This window comes from Musca autumnalis, unplaced genomic scaffold (assembly GCF_047663935.1).
Source record: "Musca autumnalis isolate F117 unplaced genomic scaffold, ASM4766393v1 scaffold_3, whole genome shotgun sequence".
NCBI lineage: Eukaryota > Metazoa > Arthropoda > Insecta > Diptera > Muscidae > Musca > Musca autumnalis.
Genome location: NW_027411866.1, coordinates 196,546,673 through 196,561,758, shown reverse-complemented (window position 1 = coordinate 196,561,758; position 15,086 = coordinate 196,546,673). Strand labels below are relative to the sequence as shown.

The 15,086-nt window shown below is 35.6% G+C and overlaps 1 protein-coding gene across 2 annotated transcripts in view; it reads left to right on the top strand.

Annotated features, from left to right (window-relative positions):
- LOC141398666 (protein obstructor-E-like) overlaps positions 1 to 15,086 on the top strand; it is a 505,056-nt gene that overhangs the window by 41,755 nt on the left and 448,215 nt on the right. For both annotated transcript variants that reach the window (XM_073976192.1, XM_073976191.1), the window contains exon 2: positions 1,751 to 1,972. In XM_073976192.1, the coding sequence (XP_073832293.1) occupies positions 1,924 to 1,972 (49 nt within the window). In that variant the 5' untranslated portion in view covers positions 1,751 to 1,923. The remainder of the gene's footprint in view (positions 1 to 1,750; positions 1,973 to 15,086) is intronic.

The following is a 15,086-nucleotide window of genomic DNA, read 5'->3' as shown; positions in this document are numbered from 1 at the left end:
AAGGTTTTAGCATCATTATTACACAGAAATTGCTGAAATTTGGTACTTAGTCTTCGTTGGGGGTATAAAATTTTCCCCCAGAAATTTGTTGCTATAGGTCCATGCCTTCGTATAGACCCCATCGAACGGTACCTCCCTATTTTCGGTATTTTGCAGGTTGTGGCCACAAAAATCCACCGAAATGGCTTAAATTTGGTATTTGGTCTTCATTTGGGGTATTAAACTTTCCATATGAGATTTTTCGGTATACTTCGGTGTTTTGAAGGTTGTGGCATCAATATTCCTCATAAATGGCTGAAATGTGCTATTTAGTCTTCATTGGGGGTATTACACTTGCCCCCACAAACTTGTCGGTACAGGCCCATGCCTTAGCATAGCCCCCATAGAACTGACCTACCCGATTTTCGGTATTTTGAAGGTTTTAGCCTCATTACCACACAGAAATTGTTGAAATTTGGTACTTAGTCTTCGTTGGGGGTATAAAACTTTTCCCCATAAATTTGTTGGTATAGGTCCACGCCTTCATATAGCCCCCATAGAACGGTACCTCCCGATGTTCGGTATTATGTATGTTGTGGCCACAATAATCCAGCGAAATGGCTGAAATTTGGTATTTGGCCGTCATTTGGGATATTAAACGTTCCATATAAACTTTGTCGGTATAGGTCCACGTCTTTATATAGCTCCCTAGAACGGTACCACCCGATTTTTGCGTACTTAGTCTTCATTGGGGGTATAAAACTTTCTCCCAGCAAATTGTCATCTTTATATAGCCCCCATAGAACGGTACCTCCTATTTTCGGTATTCTGAAGGTTGTGGCCACAGCAACCAACCGAAATGGCTGGAATTTGGTATTTAGTCTTTGTTGGATGTAAAAGCCTTTCTGACTGAAATTCGTCGGTATAAGCCCACATTCCGATATAGCCCCCTTAGAACGGTACTTCCCGATTTTCGTAATTCGAAAGATTGTGTCGTCAATATCTCACCGAAAGACTGAAATTTGTTATTTAGTCTTCCATGGGGTTAGAAAATATTCCAGAAGAGAATTATCAGTACAGGTCCGCGAGTTCCTATATCCCCATAGAAGCGTACCTCTTGATTATCGGTATTTTAAGGTTTTACCTATCGGAAACTTGGTATTTAGTCTTCTTTGAGTCTATATATCGACGTTTTGATATCGGTCCCATGGAACCGTACCTCTCGAATTTCGGTATTTTGAACGTTGGCCACATTGTTCTACCGATCTTGCTGAAATTTGGTATTTAGTCTTCTTCATAAACGAAGGAAAACTAATTGTTCCATTTTACTTCTATGCAACTCGTGGTGGAGGGTATAACAAGTTCGGCCTGGCCGAACTTTACGCCGTTCTTACTTGTTTTTTTTTTTAATCTATGTTTGTCGACGTATTGCTATTACATTTTTTGGTATTTTGGTGTTCAATGTGAAAGTTTCACTTTTTTTGTTGTCGTCGCTATAATATTTTTTGTTTTGTTTCTTTTGGGTTCAATAAAAATAATTGTGTAATTTGTTTTGATGATTTTATGTTTTGATTTTCCACTTGTAGTTGTTGTAATTTTCAGTTAGTAGCATGTTGCAGTTTTCGCTTTCCATATTTTGGCATAACGACATTCCGATTTGAAATCAAACTGCATTGTATTTGGTCTTTAAAAAGTCTTGTATGTAATAAACATAAGTATGCATGTATGTTTGTAACTAATTTTACCTACTTTTTTATTTGTTTCATTTTAGTTTGTGCGTTTAAAATAATTTGTCGCTATTGAAATAGTGGTGCGTGTTGACATAAAAAAGACTGTTTGTTGTGAAGTGTCTGGTGTTTTAAACGAAAATAAACAACGAACTAATCCAAGGAAACATTTTTTTTGCAAGCAGCTCATCTGAACAGAAGCAGTAACAAGAACAACATGGTGCAATATTGGAAATCAACTGCATTAATTGCAACAATTTTAATGGGTGAGTTACAAATGTGGAAAACTTTTACTAAAAATTGAAAAAAAAAAAAAAACTTAAAACCAATCCCTTTAAACGGGTCTATCAACATGTACGTACACACATACAATGTACTGTATGTATATTGGTTATGTAATTTTTACAAACAATTTACCTCGGGGTATGACAATTTTAACGTACCATTTATGTCATTGACCTGTTGTCAATCACTTCTACACAAACCCAAATGAGTAATACACACACACAGCCCTACGCGGATACACGTTTGACAATGTTCCGTTCTTCTTCAGACACCGTTTTGTACGCCTTTTTGGCACTCACAACAGGTAGAAAGTAGTTTTTTTGATAGTAATGCGTTACGTGAATTGAATATATTAAGATTTCAATTTGATTGATAATCCGCTTGCTACTAAAATTGTATTTAATTCATGTAGTGTTTTAATGACAGTTCATTTCCATTTTCAAGGTCTCTAAGAAAATTGATTGAGAATTTAGATTAGAAAGGGAAGAAAGAAGTGTCCACTGACCTTTATCATGGCCTTGGCCGTACACGTTTTGGATTTCCGGAATGAATGTTATTTTCATTTGAATGTTGTTAGGCGACACGGTAAATAGTTAATTTTGATCACGAGTGCATTTTCCCATCTAATTAACTATAGCGCCAGTGAAATTATTTTATTATCATTTCCATGGAAAAACTTGGTAATATATTAGTAATGTATTTTTGAGAAATTCTATCTACATGTAAACAGGTATATCTGTTAGAGAACAGCTTGGAACAAGGATTCGTTTTCACAGAATGATGCCGGAAATTGTCCTCTTTCAGCCCATGTATACTTTTGTGCCCGTTCCGTTCTGTCCGTTTAACACTTTTTTAAATTTGTTGAAATTACATGGTAAAAACATGTGTGCTTTTTCCATACCATTATCCATATAAATTATAATTTTTTTCACACAAATGGACTTTTTTTATACCCTCAGCACGAGGGTATATACACTTTCATACGGGCAAAATGTGTCTCAACCAATTATGTTTGGACGAAACGTCCGTCCGTCTGCCTGTCTGATCAACCAATTCGGTCCAAAATTTGGCTTTCGTAGTATTTTGTCCAAACTTAGTTTAATTTCGAAGATGGGTTATATCGGTCCACTCCTTCCGGTACCTTCCCCACAAAAGTTTGAAAATTTTCGGAAAATTTGTACGTATGATAACTCTTGAAGGGAATAACGATTTGGTCGAAAGTTTGCACATCGTAAAATTTCTACCAAGGTTAGATTAGGTTCCAATATGGACTCATTCGGTCCACGCCTTCGGGTACCTCCCACACTAAATTTCGGAAAAGTTCAGTTTAGGACCTTGTATTGTTATTGTATAATCATGTATTCATGGCCCCCCATACGGCGGTACAAGTTTCATCAGGGGCAAAACCCTACTTCCTGAGAAAATAGCCTGAAAGTTTCAAGAAACCCCTATGACACCGTGTGTACTGGTTGGAGCGCAAGATAACTCTCGAACGGATCTGCCGATTCGATCCAAAATTTGGCCTTCATAATATTTTTTCAAACTTAGTTTATGTCGGTTCACTCCTTCAGGTACCTCCCCCACAAAAGTTTGTCAAAATTTAGTTTAACTTCTAAAATGGCCCATATCGGTCCTTCGTAAGGGTACATCCCATACAAAAGTTCAACATTTGTGTTAATTCTTAATACACATTTTTGTCGGCAAGTTCAAATTTTCAAAAAGGGCCACAAAATTCTGAAAAGACCCTAAAAAAATTCGATCTGTCCGTAGATGAAAGTTCCAATTCACAATGGCTGAGGGTATATCTCTGTCGGCAAAGCCGACTGACACTTTTTTTACTTGTTTTTTTTTATACCCTCCACCATAGGATGGGGGTATATTAAGTTTGTCACTACGTTTGTAACTACTCGAAATAATCATTGTAGACCCCACAAAGTATATATATTCTTGATCAGCGTGAAATTCTACATCGATATAGCCATGTCCGTCCGTCTGTCCGTCTGTGGAAAACACTCTAGCGTCCGAACGGATTGACGTAGGTTGATGCAATTTTGGGAAAATATGTTATATTTACGTAGGACTTTTGGTATTGAAAGTGGGCTGTGTAGGTCCACTCTTTCGTATAGCCCCCATACAAAATGATGCGTGACGCGTCGTCGTTTTAAGGAATTTTTAAGATATTTGCTCCATTTTTTGGTCCATGGTTGTAATTTGGTACTTTGTGTCTCCAGAGGCCAAAAAATATTCCTACCAAAGTTGGGTTGTATAGGTCCACGTTTTGGTATAGCCCCCATATAAGACCCCATATAAAGTACGCGTCATTTTAATATATTTTGAATGTATTAGACCCACATAACCAAAAAATCGGTTGTAACTTTGTATTTTGTGTTTCTAGAGGCTAAGAAACATTTCTACCATAAAATGTTTATATAGGCCCACGGATTGATATAGCCCCCATAATACAATATCTCCCGATTTTCGATATTTTGAACGTTTTAGCCTCATTATCACACCGAGATGGCTGAAATTTGGTATTTAGTCTTCTTTAGGCGTATAAAACTTTCCCCCAGAAATTTGTAGGTATAGGTCCACGCCATCATATAGCCCCCATAGAACGGTACCTTCCGAATTTCGGTATTTTGAAGGTTGTGGCCACATTAATTCACCGAAATGGCTGAAATTTGTGGTGGAGGGTATAAAAAGTTCGCCCCGACCGAACTTAAAGCTTTTCTTACTTGTTTTGTTTTTAATTTGTTGTATTTTTAAAATTTTTTTATTGTTGTTTGACATTTTAGAATAGATTGCTCATATTTTGATGCAAAATATGAAAATAAAACTCAAAATATTAACTTTGTCTTGAGTTCCTCTGCAACTATTTGACCGAATTGGGCCTTTTTGCGTATAATTATTATGTCTTCTTGAAACTCGAAATTCCTCTTAAGGGCCAAACCTATAGCTCTGCGTATTGGGTGTGCGTTCAAAAATACAAATTGAAATACATGTATTTTGTTTTTGTTTTTTTTTAACGCACACGCAACACCGAAAATCGGGGGGAGTAGAGGTCTATGGGGACCTTATATAATCGTGGGCTTATATCGACCATTTTCACGTTGAAAGTTGAACACCCCCAAAGAAGACTAAATACCAAATTTCAGCCTTTCGGTGGCTGAATACCGAAAATCGGGAAAGACCGTTCTTTGCGGGCTATATGAAGACGTGGAGCAAAACTGAAAAGTTTGATACCTCCAACGAACACTACATATCAAATTTCAGTCATTTCAGTGGGATATTGGGACTACAACCTACAAAATACCGAAAACCGGGAGGTATCGTTGTATGGGGGCTATATGAAGACTTGGATCTATTCGGAAAAAGTCCAGGTGGAAAGCTTTATACACGCAACAAAGACTAAATACCAAATTCAAAAACCTTCAAAAACCGAAAATCAGGAGGTACCGTTCTGTGGGGGCTATATCGTTGTATACCTCCAACGAACATAAAATACCAAATGTCAATCGGATAATGAGGCAATAACCTTGAAATTACAGAAAAGCGGGAGGTACCCTTCCATGGGGGCTATATGAAGACGTGGACCTGTATCGTAAAATTTCAGTTGGGAAGTTTTGTACCCCCAACGAAGACAAAATAATAAATGTCAGGCATTTCGATGGGATATTGAGGGAACAACCTTAAAAATACCGAAATATGGGAGGTACCGTTCTATGGGGGGTGCTCACGGCGATAACATCCAAGCAAGTACTGTATTGACAACATCCTGTTGTGCTGATGTACCAATACAACATTCCTCTCCCCAGGAAGATGGTCCACTGGTGCCATGAGGATGCATCCTCTTGCGGCATTCTGACAGTTTTGAATGTTCTTCCACTGCGTAACGCTAACATTTGTATACCATGCTGGCGCCACATAGCTTACCACAGACCGGCCTATTGCTTTGTAAGAGCTCAACAAGGTTTCTTTGTCAGCACTCCAAGTGGTGTCGGTAAGCTACTTGAGGACCTTGTTGCTACTTCTGGTCTTATAGTAACGTATACTTTCATATTTTTCTGATAAGTCAGCTTTGTATGTGTTTAACCTATAACATATGTCACCGACGATAGGACTCGACGTTAAGATCCTACAATCATCCGCAAACATTACGATCTTTATGCTTTCGATGTGGAATTTCTGAAATGCAGAGTTTAAACAGTTCCGGAGATATCACCCCGCCCTGTTTCACTCTACGCGTGCTGGACTTCTTGTTCCTGAATTCCACGTACAACTGGCGTCCACACATATAGTTGATTATCCAACGTTTGAAACACGGCTGGAAGGAAGTCTTCTCAATATCCTCGAAAAGCGTGGCATGGTTGACGGTATCGAAGGCCTTCGATAGGTCAAGAGCCAACATGACTGTTCGGTCGCACGGCATGTTCTGTTTCAGTCCTCTACTGATTTTTGTGAATATCATATACTAATGAATATGTAGACGAAGAAATCCTCTCAGTCAAATTCTCTCATTGAGTGAGAATTGAGTTAGTTGGCGAGATACTTCATTTTTAAAATGACAATAATTATGGATTTTGAAATTATTTATGATGGTAAAACACAATATGTGGGTAATATTGTCCGGATCTACATCCTCAAATAAAAAAATCAACAAAATCTTGCAATTTACCCCAAAAAAAAAAATGCTATTGAGTGAACACAGAGCATATTGAGTGTAAGGACGACCCCTACAAAAAACAAGGACACTACAATTTCTCTGTCTATTCTTTTATTTGTCTATGGTAAATATGGCTTGAAAATCTCCTCATATACTCGTCTTTCTGACCTTATTGCGAAGATCGTTGCAACTGAATTGCAGGAATGATGCGTTTCCGTTTGTTGTTGTTGGGGAGAACGACGAAGTTGGAGACACGCTGTGAAATGTTCTGGCGCAGCAAGTAGCATCATAGCTGCTATCGCAGTAATTTGCGTGCGACTAAGGCAGAACACACTTGAAAGTACACCCATGTTCTACATTCATTACATCTCACCGATACTTGCATGTCGTGGATGCGGATCTGGCAAATGAAACGAATCCATGGCCCGGGGTTTATCTTATACCAACATGGACCCAAAAAGCTCGGAAAATGCATTCCGGGATAAATTGCAGCTCCCTTGGTGGAAAAATACATGAACATAAACACACAATTTTTGGAGTGGCGGCCCGTTATCGAAGATTCCTTCGAGTCAATCCGGTGCATAAAACAGGCCGACGTGGGATTTATTGTCGGATTAAGCTGAACATTGGGGAAGATCATAGGAAGAACGCTATTGCTTTTGGTGAGAATTCTGTCAGAAATGCGCAAATTATGTGCAATGTCGATACAATTTGGAAAATGTCACCAAATTCGGACTAGAAATATACATATGATCACATTGTCAAATTATATTGAAATCGGTTCAGATGTTGTTACATATGGGGATTTCTGAGTGAAATCGGACACTTTTTCAAGATGAGGTTTTTGATTTCCTTTATTTTTTGCTGTGGCGATGCTGCTGATTAACAAAACATTTTAGTATATTTTCAAAATTTTTTTGACTAACGGTTCCAGAGATATCGCGCCTTGAAAAAGTCAAATTCTGTAAAAACTACATGCAAATAAATACTCATAAGTTCTTTAATATTGGTCCAAATGGGACCATCTTTTTTTTGATTTGTTTGTTTTTTTATCAGCTATCGAAAGAAATATTTAAAAGAAAAATGCACAGTGGGCTTCAATGCAATTTTCGGGATTTAATATTTAAAATCAATTTTTAAACATGATTGCACCCTTCGATTTTCTCAAACAAATTTTATGTTAAACTACGTTGAATTACAAAAATTTTAAGCCCTATGTGGTAATGGGATTCGGACGATTACATTTTTTTCTGAATTTTTTAAAAATTGTCAATACAGTTTTTCCTTAATACCTTTGTCCAAAATTTGTATTTCCTGTATTTTTGAAGCTAAGAGTACACATTTATCATTATATATTATAAATTTATCATAAAAAATAGAAAAAAATCCACAGTGGACTTAAATGGAATTTTCGCTGATGCATTTTCAAAATCGAAAAATGACGCAGTTTTTAAGATGTTTGAGATAAATTCATAAATATAAAATCAAAAAAATATTTATAAATGAAACTTTTAACTTTTTTAATAAAATAATAAATTTTGGACAAAGGTATAAAGGAAAAATTGTATTGATAAATTTTAAAGAATTCAGAAAGAACAGTAATCGTCCGAATCCCATTACCACATAGGACTTAAAATTTTTGTAATTGAACGTAGTTTAACATAAAATTTGTTTGAAAAAATCGAAGGGTGCAATCATGTTTAAAAATTGATTTTAAATATTAAATCCCAAAAATTGCATTGAAGCCCACTGTGCATTTTTCTTTTAAATATTTCTTTCGATAGCTGATAAAAAAGCAAACAAATCAAAAAAAAGATGGTCCCATTTGGACCAATATTAAAGAAGTTATGAGTATTTATTTGAACATAGTTCTTTAAAAATGCGATAATTTCAGTAGGCGATATCTCTGTACCGTTGGTCAAAAAATAATTTTAAAATATACTAAAATGTTCTGTCGGCTAGGAGCATAAATTGAACCAAAAACAATTGAAATCAAAAATTAGTTTTCTCCGAACTGTCCGATTTCACTTGGAATTCCCCATATATATTGGGTAGACAGATTTTGATAAAATTTGGAATATGTGATTTGTTCTAGAAAAAAATTCACCAAATTTTATTTAAATCGTAGTCGGTCCCGCCCGACTTTTATCCTTTTTTATATAAAGTCAATATTTAGTGATTAAACACCAATCCAATTAAAACTAGTTAAAAAGGGCTATAGTCCAACGGGGCCATGTGATATCTATCCTACGGCAAAAAAAAAAATATGTGGAGAAAAAAATCAACGCTTTAGTCTCATGCGAATAACTTCGCTCTTATTAGGGGTATTACAAAATCAAAGCATGACAATGAAAGTACAAAATTGACTTTTACAATGATGTGAAGTAGGTAGGCGTAGTAGATATAGCCATAATCACAATTTTCTATTTTTGGATTTGAATTGTAATGACAGATATCCCAGGTAGGGATATTTCTACAAAAGTGACCAATGTTTATAAGGACCAATTGCTCTGCTTCTGATATACACATACCAAGTGTACAAACTGATAATAGAAGTAGACCGGACAGATGTTAAAGCCCTTTGCTTGTTGCTTCCTTATCTGTTAAAGGGAATTCAATTAAATTAAACTACACTATTTATTCAGATTTTCAATAACAATTTTCAATCTCCGGCGATAATCCTACAGAAAAAGCCGCATAACATCACATCATAGAATTCAATTTGTTTTCTATTCGCTTTGGCTAATGGTATAAATGCAAAAAGTTTTTCTTTAATTTTCTCTGTGTGCCCGGCTTAAAATGAGCTCCACAGCGGCAGCAGCAGCATTAGCTATGAAATACAATTTCAGATTTCAATGATTTTGCCAAGGCTGATGCTAATGCTGCGGTTGATAATTTTAAAGTATTTTTGGCAAATACCAAGCAACCATGGCTGAAAAAATTGAAACGATAACAACTCTCTGTCGACAGAAAAAGAAATTGTCTCAAAAAAAACTTTTTAATTTGTTTTATACGAGTGTTATGATAGCTTGGAGGTTATTTTGAATGTTCAAGAACTTCTTCTATGGGAAAAATAGTCGCTGTTTACGAGATTGTTATTGTGTCAATGTTATTTTGAAACTACTTTGGATTTGAAGTGAACTTTAGATTATATTGCAATTCGTCATAAATGTATTTTAACTTAAGTGGAAAACACTCTTTCGCTAATAGCGTTTTAGGTTAATACTGCCATATTTTTTATTCTTAGATCTTTTACATTTAATTATACAATATGTTGTTGGTGTTTTATTTTTTTGCTTTCAGAGCAAATAAAGTACTTTTTGCCAGACAAATGTTTGCCCATCAGGCGTCATCGTTTTTTTGCAAGTTTAGAGTTTACTAAGGGCAAACATTTGTCGAAATACATCTCTCGCTTTTTTGGAAAGTATATCATCTCACCAAAAACCATGACCATGCTAAGCGATACTGCCAACAGCACTTTATATGTGAGCACAAAAGTGTATGTTTGTATTTGGTCTAAAATAACCGCTAAAAGCTTTGTATGTCATCATATTAAATGCATATCCGCAGGTGTATGCAATACAGCCTCAGGTCATTTTCTTATTACCAATACATATTCAAATAGATATATAGAATATAAAATATAAAGTACAAAATATAAATTATGAAAGTATTAAATATAAAATATCAAGTATGAAATATAAAATATAAGATATAAAACATAAAATATAAAACATAAAATACTAACAAAGTAACCCGCTACTTCGTATGCGGAGAGGATATACAAAACAAATAAAAAATATAGAATAATATATAGAATAATATAATAATATAGAACTGTGGACATCGAACAATTTTTTTGTACTAATACCTATTGTAATTGATATTTATTTTCATGTAAGTACTATTCGTACCACATAAGTCCGATTTTCCTCACGTCTACACATCAATAGCCAGCCATAATTTGTGTTGAGATATTTTAATTGGGGTGCTCAGCGCCAAGACGCCTTAACCAAACGCGATCCTCATTTCCAGCTCTATCTGTTCCCCCAAAACCATTTACAGTACTATTTAGTACTTTAGATATAAATACGAACCTCCTCCTAATATTTTAAAATTACCTTTACACAATAACAAATTGTACCAAATCCTGTACCATATAGTGCTATTCGTATATTTATGGTACATATTTCCTAAATCTAACGTTATTACCAAATAACAACAGTAATCTTAATTCTAAATCCCACGAATCCAGGTCTATACGTTAGTCCAATACAAAATTGTGCCATGCATTGAACCATCTTCGTACCCCTAAAGGCCTGCGTACATACGGTGCCTCGCCTGCTTACCTTGATTGCTTCTGATAAAAGAATAAAAAAGAAAAGGGCAACCCAGTCCGAAATTTGCTCGGCCTTCTTTATTCTTTTATTTTTATTATGTCAGAAATGAAGTAGGAAAGCAAGGCAACCAGGCGAGGCAGCTTATGTACGCAGGCCTTAAGAGCTGCATCAGATCACTGAAATCCAAATCGTACCAAATTTAGTACTTTTCGCACCCATAAGTACAAATGTTCAAAGCTACCCCAGTGCTAAGTTCAAACAATAAGCTTAATTCCAGATATATCCGATCACTCAAACCAAATTTGGTACCATTTAGTACTATTCGTATCCAAAGTACGAATTTCCAAACCCACCTCTATCAACACTTCAACAGCAGTTTTAATTCCGAATTTCACAACTCCAAACGTATCCTATCACTAAAATCCAAATTGTACCAAATTTAGTACCATTTAGTACTTTTCCTACCCACAACTAAACATTTCTAAAACTTTATCAATCCTACACTCCAACAGTACTCCTTATTTCAAAAGTCGGGATTCCAGCTATTAGAGTTGTGCTTTCTAGTTCGTTTAGCTGATCGATCCTTTTAGTTCAGGTCTTTTGATTGAACTAGTTCGTTCTTTTAGTTCAGTTCGTCGTTCAGCAAGCACATTACCATATAGTTGACCGAAGATCCTATAAACTGTTGATAATGATTTGGGAGAGTGTTTTTCTCGTTGGTAGAGTATACCCAGGACAGTGTGACACAAGTTCTATTATTTTTTCTGAATTATGGCTCATCAACTATGTGTAGCGCATGATGACCTTTTGCTACCATTTTGCCTATCAATTTCTTGAAGCTTTTTCATAGGATGCGGTCTCCGGATGTTTAGAGCTTGTACTTGGCAATTCTACTCCAACCGCAATTCTACTCCAACCTGTGTGTTTGCTGCCGTTTCAAGAGGCGGTTACTGCCTTTTCACCACTAAAGGAATATAATGATGCTTTGCCTTCATGTGTCTACTTAAATTGTCAATGTACCCTCCAGCAGTACTCAAGGATGTGGGGCAATACTTGCATGTCGCTCTTTTAGATTCATTTTCCTTAAAATGCATCCAAATTCCACTATCTTTTCTGTTTTCAGACATATTACTTTCTAAGAACAAATTTGCACTCTTCGATTGAGAAAAACTAGCAAAATGTAATTGTCTTACCCTGCGTTTACACATGACAGGACAGTTGAGTACATGTATTAATTGTTAAAAACCCAAAACTTGCCTGTGTGACGTAGGCGTCTAGACGACTGCAAAAACAGTTGTCAAATTAAGAATAAAAATCGTCGATTTGTTTTTGTTTTTCGTTCACATATTTTGTTTTTGTTCATGTTCTTTTGTTTTCAACATATTTCAATTATTATCTCACTTGTTTTACAAAAATGTCAAAAATTTCTTAACCCTACTGTCTGTGAAAAAAGACAAATTGTATGGTGCAAACGCCGGTTGAAACAGCTGACATTTCTTTCGTTCTTTTAAAAAAACAAAAAAAAACATTGTTCCACAACATCCCATACGGGACAAGGGAGACTTCTCTCATATCAATGAGTGCACCCCGATTCATATTTAGCTCAATGATATGGGACCTACTGTTTATCGCCGAGTCCGAACGGCGTGTCTTAAGACACCACTTATGGAGAAGTTTTTCAAGGCTGAAATACTCAGGAAATGTCGCCAACATTACTGAGGGGTATTTTGCCACCGTTGAAAAATGTTTGATGTTGCTTGGCCGGGGAATCGAACCCTCGACCTTCTGCGTGCAAGGCGGGCGTGCATACCATTTCGTTCTTTTACTGAACTATAAAAAACGACTTCGAGTGATCTAGCTCAGTCGTTCTTTGAGGTGAGTCGTTCAATTGAACTAGTTCGTTCGCGAACTACACAACTCTACCAGCTATGTATATCCGTTCACCCAAATCCAAATTGTACCAAATTTGGTACTATTTAGTACTATTCGTACCCATGAGTACGAATTTCCACAACTTCCTCAACCCTAAACGCCAACAGTAATCTTAATTCTAAATTTCAGGATGACAGCTGCGTCCGATCACCGTAATCCAAATTGTACCAAATTTAGTAATTTTTGCTCCCATAGGTCCGAATTTCCAAACCTACCTCTATCCAACACTCCAACAGTAAACTTCATTTCGAATTTCAGGATTTCAAATGCATCCGATCACCCAAATTCAAATTGTACCAAATTTGTTACCATTTAGTAATTTTCGTAGCCATATCCTACACTCCAACAGTAATCTTAATTCCAAATTTCAGAATTCCTGCTATATCCGTTCACCCGAATCCAAATTGTACAAAATTTAATACCACTCAGTACTTTTTGTACCCGCAAGTACGAATTTAGTACTTTTCGTTGCCATAAGTACGAATTTCAAAAAGTATCCCAATCCCACACTCCAATAGTAATCTTAATTCCAAATTTCACTATTCCAGCTCTATCCGATCACTAAAATTCATATTGTACCAAATTTTGTACCATTTAGTACTTTTCGTGACCAAACGTACGAATTTCCAAAATACCTACAATCCAAATTGTACCTTATTTGGTACTATTAAGTAACTTTCGTACCCATATGTACGAATTTCGAAAACTACCTCCATATCTCAAACCTACACTCCAACAGTAATAGTAATTCCAAATTTCAGAATTCCAACTTTATCGGTTTGCCCAAATTCAAATTGTACCAAATTTAGTACTATTCGTACAAATAAGTACAGAATTTCAAAACCACCTCCTTATATCAACTCATCTTCTTAACCTTGATTTCCATTCCAAATTTCAAGATTTTAGTTCCATCCGTTCACGTAATACCAAATGGTACAAATTTAGTAACTTTATTACTTTTCTTACACTTATGGTCCGAATTTCCAAAAACCCTTTGGTACACCTTTCTAACTCTCCATCAGTGAACATCATTCCAAATTTCAGAATTCTAGCTCTTCGGGGTTGCCTAATACAAAGGGTACCATATTTATTTAGTACCTTTTAGTACTTTTCGTACCGTTCTAGTTCGAATTTCCAAAAATCCAGCCTTATCTGACACATTCGGACCAAGAGTGATCCTCACCCAAAATTTCAAGATTCTAGCTTTAGCCGTTTAGTCCGGGCGTTGATTATCAGTCAGTGAATCAGTGAGTCAGTCATCATTACTCAACTGTTTTATAAGTATAGATATAATCCCATCCGTTTTGTGACAAACTTAGTTTAATTAAATGCTTTACTTTCTTCACATCATGCACCAAATGCTGTCACTTCGACTAAAATTGGACAACATTTTTTTCTTTCACGAAAAAGTATACCATCTGAATTATATGAGTGGGAAAAGTTGGTCTCTATGGAAATACTTTACCCTCGAAACAGAAACTAAAACAGTTGAGTTATATTGATATTGTCGATTTCGCGCTCTATGTATTCTGGTCAAGAAGAGTTTATTTTTTTTCTATGCTATTCGTTTTATGGTGTTTCCTTTTTGTGGGGGAGAAAAAAAAAACAAAATACCTATACGTAGAGAGAAAGCATAACAAAGTTAGTTTGCCAAAAAATAACCTATGATGGTAAAAAAAAGAAATAACGTTTTTATGTTTGGTTAAGGATTTGCAATTTGCAAGTTGGATATTGGGTAAAATGAAATGGAAGAAGTTTTTTTTCGAATATCTGTTTGGTTTCTGGCTTTGGGGAAAACGAGCAATAAAAAACGAAAAAAATACATTGTATCGATATGTCGTTAAAGTAACACGCTATTTTGGGGAAATATGCTTAAGGAGATTAATAGTTAAGCCAAAAACAATAAATTGGACTTCAATGGAGAACTATTATTACGAACTCAAACAAAAATTATATGTTAATTTGAGAATAATATAGTTAACTTTTGGACAATACAAACCATAAAACCCTTTACCATTTGTTTCAATTTCAAATTAAATGTCTAACTTCCTACAAACAATCCTGCAATTTTTTTAATTGTTGTTTTCTTTATTTCCATTTTTTAATGCATTCTCCATTATCACTTTTTGTTGGAAAAAAATGTAAAGTATAAAATTATTC